We start from the raw sequence: 8379 nt of genomic DNA, 5'->3' as shown, positions 1-8379 counted from the left end.
GTTCGTAGTTCCACATATTTATTAAACGTGAAACTGAATGCAATACACATAAATACTTGAAAACACAAAAACAACAAACCGTGACGCAGAGAGGAAAACACACTACTCAAAAGATAATAACCCACAAACAGGAAGAGAAAAACCCCTACTTAAATATGATCTCTAATCAGAGGCAATGAGGATCAGCTGCCTCCAATTAGAGATCAACCTCAAACAATCCCAACATAGAAATAGAAAAACTTGAACTTAAACATAGAAATAGAAAACATAGAACAACCCAAAACACCCCCTGTCACGCCCCTGCCCTACTCTACTATAGAAAATGACATCTTACTAGGGTCAGGACATGACAGCCGCCCTATGGGACTCCCAATCACGGCCGGTTGTGATACAGTGTGGATTCGAACCAGGTTGTCTGTAGTGACGCCTCTAGCACTGACATGCAGTGTCTTAGACCACTGCGCCACTTGGTGCACACTGCTAAATACTGCTCCTCTAGATAGGACATCTAATAACACTACAATAAGACCAGGTGCACACTGCTAAATACTGCTCCTCTAGATAGTACATCTAATAACACTACAATAAGACCAGGTGCACACTGCTAAATACTGCTCCTCTAGATAGGACATCTAATAACACTACAATAAGACCAGGTGCATACTGCTAAATACTGCTCCTCTAGATAGGACATCTAATAACACTACAATAAGACCAGGTGCATACTGCTAAATACTGCTCCTCTAGATAGGACATCTAATAACACTACAATAAGACCAGGTGCATACTGCTAAATACTGCTCCTCTAGATAGGACATCTAATAACACTACAATAAGACCAGGTGCATACTGCTAAATACTGCTCCTCTAGATAGGACATCTAATAACACTACAATAAGACCAGGTGCATACTGCTAAATACTGCTCCTCTAGATAGGACATCTAATAACACTACAATAAGACCAGGTGCACACTGCTAAATACTGCTCCTCTAGATAGGACATCTAATAACACTACAATAAGACCAGGTGCACACTGCTAAATACTGCTCCTCTAGATAGGACATCTAATAACACTTCAATAAGACCAGGTGCACACTGCTAAATACTGCTCCTCTAGATAGGACATCTAATAACACTACAATAAGACCAGGTGCACACTGCTAAATACTGCTCCTCTAGATAGGATATCTAATAACACTACAATAAGACCAGGTGCACACTGCTAAATACTGCTCCTCTAGATAGGACATCTAATAACACTACAATAAGACCAGGTGCAAACTGCTAAATACTGCTCCTCTAGATAGGACATCTAATAACACTACAATAAGACCAGGTGCACACTGCTAAATACTGCTCCTCTAGATAGGACATCTAATAACACTACAATAAGACCAGGTGCATACTGCTAAATACTGCTCCTCTAGATAGGACATCTAATAACACTACAATAAGACCAGGTGCACACTGCTAAATACTGCTCCTCTAGATAGGACATCTAATAACACTACAATAAGACCAGGTGCACACTGCTAAATACTGCTCCTCTAGATAGGACATCTAATAACACTACAATAAGACCAGGTGCATACTGCTAAATACTGCTCCTCTAGATAGGACATCTAATAACACTACAATAAGACCAGGTGCACACTGCTAAATACTGCTCCTCTAGATAGGACATCTAATAACACTACAATAAGACCAGGTGCACACTGCTAAATACTGCTCCTCTAGATAGGACATCTAATAACACTACAATAAGACCAGGTGCACACTGCTAAATACTGCTCCTCTAGATAGGACATCTAATAACACTACAATAAGACCAGGTGCACACTGCTAAATACTGCTCCTCTAGATAGGATATCTAATAACACTACAATAAGACCAGGTGCACACTGCTAAATACTGCACCATGGAAATACAACAGCACAGTATTTGAGCTAAAGAAGTTTCAAAAAGAGTTGAAGTTCACTTTGAAAGCAGAAAATGCATAGATGTTTTGGTGCATTCAAGATGGACATTTTGAAATTTCAACTGGACTTTTGTCGCTCAAGATAACTGACAGCTTGAATAGGAGCTTCCATAGATGCTCTCTCTCTGTCTATCTGTCTAGACACATATTGAACCTTTTCAATAGCGTCTCCATTTCCTTTCATGGTGCGTAGGCCTACACAAAGACTGACTGACTGCATGCGTATTCAATTGGGATGTGCTGTCCTACGAGGGAGAAAGGACGACACAAACGGATACTCAGTAGTTGAGCAGAGAATCTGTTCCAAATGGCACCCTATTTCCTGTGTAGTGCACTTCTTTGGGCCCTATAGACCCTGTACTAAAGTAGTGCACTATATAGGGAATAGGGTGCCATTTGGGACACAGCCAGTGTCCTGGTTTCAGTATAATGACAGACAATATGAGCTGATGTTGTTGTTTTTACTCCATGTTTCCAGACATCATTCAGATAGATTCATGTGTACAAATGATATCTGCCAATCCACAGAGTCTGACAGGGATCAGGAACATTCTTACATAACCAACAGAAACCATAGCATAGAGTAAGGACATTCAGTAGGGAGGATGTTCAACTCAATTTGCATGTCCATTTGCCTAAGCGTACCAAATGTACGTAGAGATGTACTATATATAATAAATGTTACATAAATATGTACTGTGTTTTATACTGTAGAGTCCCTGAGTGGCCTCATTGACGTTCAACTCTATTTGCTTTAGACTACATGGAATGTGTAGGTAGGACCTCAAGGGGAAACAACAGCCCATAGAGGTACAGGGTTTATACTTTACTTCATACGGCCAAGCCCACAGACATTATATGTATCGTACATATGTTGTAATAACTCTATTTGTATGGCACAGCCAGTAGAGAAGTGAAGCAGGACGGGACGGGACGGGACGGGACGAGACGAGACAGACAGACAGACAGACAGACAGACAGACAGACAGACAGACAGACAGACAGACAGACAGACAGACAGACAGACAGACAGACAGACAGACAGACAGACAGACAGACAGACAGACAGACGGATAGAGTCTACCTTTCTTTGCCTTCTTCTGTAGCTTCAGAGTGTCTAAAGACTTCTTCTTGATCTCACTCCGAACTTTCTTGTACTCTGTGGGGGGGAAATGGGGTCAACAGCGTGTCAGGAAACCCTAAAGCTGAGCACAGTCAGTGGATATTACAACATTTCTAGAGGTGGTAAAAGGTGAAGTAGCTGACTGGTATACATGTTATTCTGTCGTTTATCAGCCATTTAATAAACACCTATAACTCATTGGTTCACTATTGTGCCAAATAGTGAGCTCATATGTGACTGACCCTGTCTTGTTGGTTTTGACGCATGTTTTACTAAATTGTACAATAAAACAAAATTCGGGTCAAAGAGGAAAAGAAAATAAGCTAAACTCTAAACAGAGAGTGAATGTTGACTGTGGTGTGCAGAGGTATATATATATATATATATATAACTATTTCAGCCACACCCGTTGCTGACAGGTGTATAAAATCGAGCACACAGCCATGTAATCTCCATAGACAAACATTGGCAGTATAATGGCTTTACTGAAGAGCTCAGTGACTTTCAAAGTAGCACCGTCATAGGATGCCACTTTTCCAACAAGTCAGTTCGTCAAATTTCTGCCCTGCTAGAGCTGCTCCGGTCAACTGTAAGTGCTGTTATTGTGAAGTGGAAACGTCTAGGTGCAACAACGGCTCAGCCGCGAAGTGGCCACACAAGCTCATAGGACGGGATCGCCGAGTGCTGATGCTCGTAAAACTTTGTGACTAGCTTGTTCCAACTTTGTGGCAACAATTTGGGGAAGGCCCTTTCCTGTTTCAGCATGACAATGCCGTACAGAAATGGTTTATTGAGATCGGTGTGGAAGAACTTGACTGGCCTGCACAGAGCACTGACCTCAACCCCATCGAACACCTTTGGGATTAATTGGAACGCAGACTGTGAGCCAGGCCTAATCGCCCCCAACATCAGTGCCCGACCTCACTAATGCTCTTGTGGCTGAATGGAAGCAAATCCTCGCAGCAATGTTACAACATCTAGTGGAAAGCCTTCCCAGAAGAGTGGAGGCTGTTATAGCAGCAATGTCCCAACATCTAGTGGAAAGCCTTCCCAGAAGAGTGGAGGCTGTTATAGCAGCAATGTTCCAACATCTAGTGGAAAGCCTTCCCAGAAGAGTGGAGGCTGTTATAGCAGCAAAGGGGGGGACCAACTCCATATTAATGGTCATGATTTTGGAATGAGATGTTCGACTAGCAGGTGTCCACATACTTTTGTTCATGTAGTGTATATTACACTGGCTTGTAGTGTATGGTTATATTATTATACAGTTGAAGTCGGAAGTTTACATACACTTAGGTTGGAGTCATTAAAACTCGTTTTTCAACCACGCCACAAATTTCTTGTCAACAAACTATAGTTTTGGCAAGTCGGTTAGGACATCTACTTTGTGCATGACACAAGTAATTTTTCCAACAATTGTTTACAGACAGATTATTTCATTTATAATTCACCGTATCACAATTCCAGTGGGTCAGAAGTTTGAAGGTACCACATTCATCTGTACAAACAATAGTACGCAGGTATAAACACCATGGGACCACGCAGCCGTCATACCGTTCAGGAAGGAGACGCGTTCTCTCTTCTAGAGATGAACGTACTTTGTTGCGAAAAGTGCAAATCAATCCCAGAACAACAGAAAAGGACCTTGTGAAGATGCTGGAGGAAACAGGTACGAAAGTATCTATATCTACAGTAAAACGAGTCCTATATCAACATAACCTGAAAGGCCGCTCAGCAAGGAAGAAGCCACTGCTCCAAAACCGCCATAAAAAAGCCAGACTACGGTTTGCAACTGCACATGGGGAAAATATCGTACTTTTTTGGAGAAATGTCCTCTGGTCTGATGAAACAAAAATAGAACTGTTTGGCCATAATGACCATCGTTATGTTTGGAGGAAAAAGGGGGAGGCTTGCAAGCCGAAGAACACCATCCCAACCGTGAAGGACGGGGGTGGCAGTATCATGTTGTGGGGGTGCTTTTCTGCAGGAGGGACTGGTGCACTTCACAAAATAGATGAGGAAGGAAATGATGTGCATTAAAGCAGCATCTCAAGACATCAGTCAGGAAGTTAAAGCTTGGTCGCAAATGGGTCTTCCAAATGGACAATGACCCCAAGCATACGTCCAAAGTTGTGGCAAAATGGCTTAAGGACAACAAAGTCAAGGTATTGGAGTGGCCATCACAAAGCCCTGAAAATTTGTGGGCAGAACTGAAAAGCGTGTGCGAGCAAGGAGGCCTACAAACCTGACTCAGTTACACCAGCTCTGTCAGGAGGAATGGGCCAAAATGTACCCAACTTATTGTGGGAAGCTTGCGGAAGGCTACCCGAAACGTTTGACCCAAGTTAAACAATTTAAAGGCAATGCTACCAAATACTAATTGAGTGTATGTAAACTTCTGACCCACTGGGAATGTGATGAAAGAAATAAAAGCTGAAATAAATCATTCTTTCTACTATTATTCTGACATTTCACATTCTTAAAATAAAGTGGTGATCCTAGCTGACCTAAGACAGGGAATTTTTACTAGGATTAAATGTCAGGAATTGTGAAAAACTGAGTTTAAATGTATTTGGCTAAAGTGTATGTAAACTTCCGACTTCAACTGTATATACAAATATATATACCCCCCTCTCTCTCTCTATACTCTCTGTTATGATGATACCTTTAGCATGGTCCTTATCCAGAGTGTTGGTTCCTCTCTATATTATTACATATCTATGTGTTATGATGGTACCTTTAGCATGGTCCTTATCCAGAGTGTTGGTTCCTCTCTATATTATTACATATCTATATGTTATGATGGTACCTTTAGCATGGTCCTTATCCAGAGTGTTGGTTCCTCTCTATATTATTATATATCTATATGTTATGATGGTACCTTTAGCATGGTCCTTATCCAGAGTGTTGGTTCCTCTCTATATTATTATATATCTATATGTTATGATGGTACCTTTAGCATGGTCCTTATCCAGAGTGTTGGTTCCTCTCTATATTATTATATATCTATATGTTATGATGGTACCTTTAGCATGGTCCTTATCCAGAGTGTTGGTTCCTCTCTATATTATTATATATCTATATGTTATGATGGTACCTTTAGCATGGTCCTTATCCAGTGTGTTAGTTCCTCTCTTCCACTCCTCCATCTGATCCTGTAGAGGGTTGATCATGCAGTCCATGAAAGCCCTGCAGGTCACAGCAATCACAAAGGTGAGAAACATTAGAAATCCAGTATTGTTTATTAGGATCTCTCCTAGCCCACCAAAAGGCTAGTCTTTCAGTAGAGAGGGGCATAGTGGTGATGAGGTGGCGGGGCATAGTGGTGATGAGGTGGCGGGGCATAGTTGTGATGTGGGGCGGGGCATAGTGGTGATGGGGGCGGGGCATAGTGGTGATGTGGGGCGGGGCATATCGGTGATGAGGGGTGGGGCATAGCGGTGATGAGGGAGCGGGGAAGAGCGGTGATGAGGGGCGGGGCATAATAGTGATGCGGGGGCAGGGCAGAGCAGTGATGAGGGGCGGGGCATAGCGGTGATGTGGGGCGGGGCATAGCGGTGATGAGGGGTGGGGCATAGCGGTGATGTGGGGCGGGGTATAGTGGTGATGAGGAGGCGGGGCATAGTGGTGGTGAGGGGCGGGGCAAAGCAGTGATGAGGGGCGGGGCATAGCGGTGATGTGGGGGCGGGGCATAGCAGTGATGAGGGGTGGGGCATAGCGGTGATGAGGGAGCGGGGCAGAGCGGTGATGAGGGGCGGGCATAATAGTGATGCGGGGCGGGGCAGAGCAATGATGGGGCGGGGCATAGTGGTGATGAGGGGCGGGGCAGAGCGGTGATGAGGGGGCGGGCCATAGTGGTGATGAGTGGTCAGGGCATAACAGTGATGGGGCGGGGCATAGTGGTGGTGACTGTGTGTGTGTTTTTCATTATGTGTGTTTGTGGTGTGTGTGTCTGTCTGTGTGTATGTGTTTTTGGTGTGTGTGTGTGTGTGTGTGTGTGTGTGTGTGTGTGTGTGTGTGTGTGTGTGTCTGTCTGTGTGTATGTGTTTTTGGGGTGTGTGTGTGTGTGTGTGTGTGTGTGTAGCTAGGCTTGACCACAGGCACCTAGGTTTACTACTTCACACTGTCACAGCCATGGAGACGCAAGAAGAATTTATCCAAAATGCCTTGAAGAAATTAGAGATCTCCCTGTGTGTGTGTGTCGTGGACCAGACATGCCCCTGAGACAGTGGAATGCTGGGAAAGAGTAGAATCGGCTGAGCTGGGTGACATTCTACAGATTCATCAGTAATGTCTCACTTTAACGACACTGTTACACACACACACACACACACACACACACACACACACACACACACACACACACACACCAACCCCCCACACACACACACACACACACACTTCTTAATTTCGTTCAAAGTGACATGTACTACAAATCAATGGTAAATGATGGTCTAGTAGTGTGGTTGTAAATGAGAACATCCTTACATTGAAAAGTCTCTGAGCTTGGCCTCGATGCTTCTGTGTCTCATACACATCCTGGTTAGAGCTGAACCAATGTCCCTGGTGCCTCCTGTAACACACAAACAATACATCCTGGTTAGAGCTGAACCAATGTCCCTGGTGCCTCCTGTAACACACAAACAATACATCCTGGTTAGAGCTGAACCAATGTCCCTGGTGCCTCCTGTAACACACAAACAATACATCCTGGTTAGAGCTGAACCAATGTCCCTGGTGCCTCCTGTAACACACAAACAATACATCCTGGTTAGAGCTGAACCAATGTCCCTGGTGTCCCTGGTGTTATCCAAGCCTGAGACTGGGTTTGGTAATTAATGATGATAGATAAATAGGAAGTTTCTGCATGAGTGCTTTGTAAATAAACACTAGAGAATGCTGCTCTCTCCTTACATACAAAGACGCCCAACCCACTTTTTGATACAAAACACAATGGTGAGTTGTAACATCACCACCAGTAATAAACCTAAAGGCCCAATGAGGGAGGGAGAGGACAGGCCTGGAATTTCAGGATTTTAGGGGCAAGGCCATATGGCCTTCAAGAGGTGCCAGGGAACCAAGGCTATCTGCTAGGGTACCAAGGCTATCTGCTAGGGCACCAAGGCTATCTGCTAGGGCACCAAGGCTATCTGCTAGGGCACCAAGGCTATCTGCTAGGGTACCAAGGCTATCTGCTAGGGTACCAAGGCTATCTGCTAGGGCACCAAGGCTATCTGCTAGGGTACCAAGGCTATCTGCTAGGGCACCAAGGCTAT

The 8379-nt window shown here is 44.0% G+C and overlaps 1 protein-coding gene across 1 annotated transcript in view; it reads right to left on the bottom strand.

The window, feature by feature from the left end:
* Nucleotides 1–7980, bottom strand: part of LOC123740019 (protein MTSS 1-like) — a 9254-nt gene extending 1274 nt beyond the window's left edge. The window contains exons 1-3 of the mRNA XM_045713949.1: nucleotides 7592–7980; nucleotides 6201–6292; nucleotides 3065–3139 (exon numbers count right to left, since the gene is read on the bottom strand). Of these exons, the coding sequence (XP_045569905.1) occupies nucleotides 3065–3139; nucleotides 6201–6292; nucleotides 7592–7869 (445 nt within the window). The 5' untranslated portion in view covers nucleotides 7870–7980. The remainder of the gene's footprint in view (nucleotides 1–3064; nucleotides 3140–6200; nucleotides 6293–7591) is intronic.
* Between the last annotated feature and the right edge of the window lie 399 nt (nucleotides 7981–8379).

This window comes from Salmo salar, unplaced genomic scaffold (assembly GCF_905237065.1).
Source record: "Salmo salar unplaced genomic scaffold, Ssal_v3.1, whole genome shotgun sequence".
Lineage (NCBI taxonomy): Eukaryota > Metazoa > Chordata > Actinopteri > Salmoniformes > Salmonidae > Salmo > Salmo salar.
Note: the sequence above shows the minus strand (reverse complement) of the source record. Positions and strands in the feature narration are given on the sequence as shown.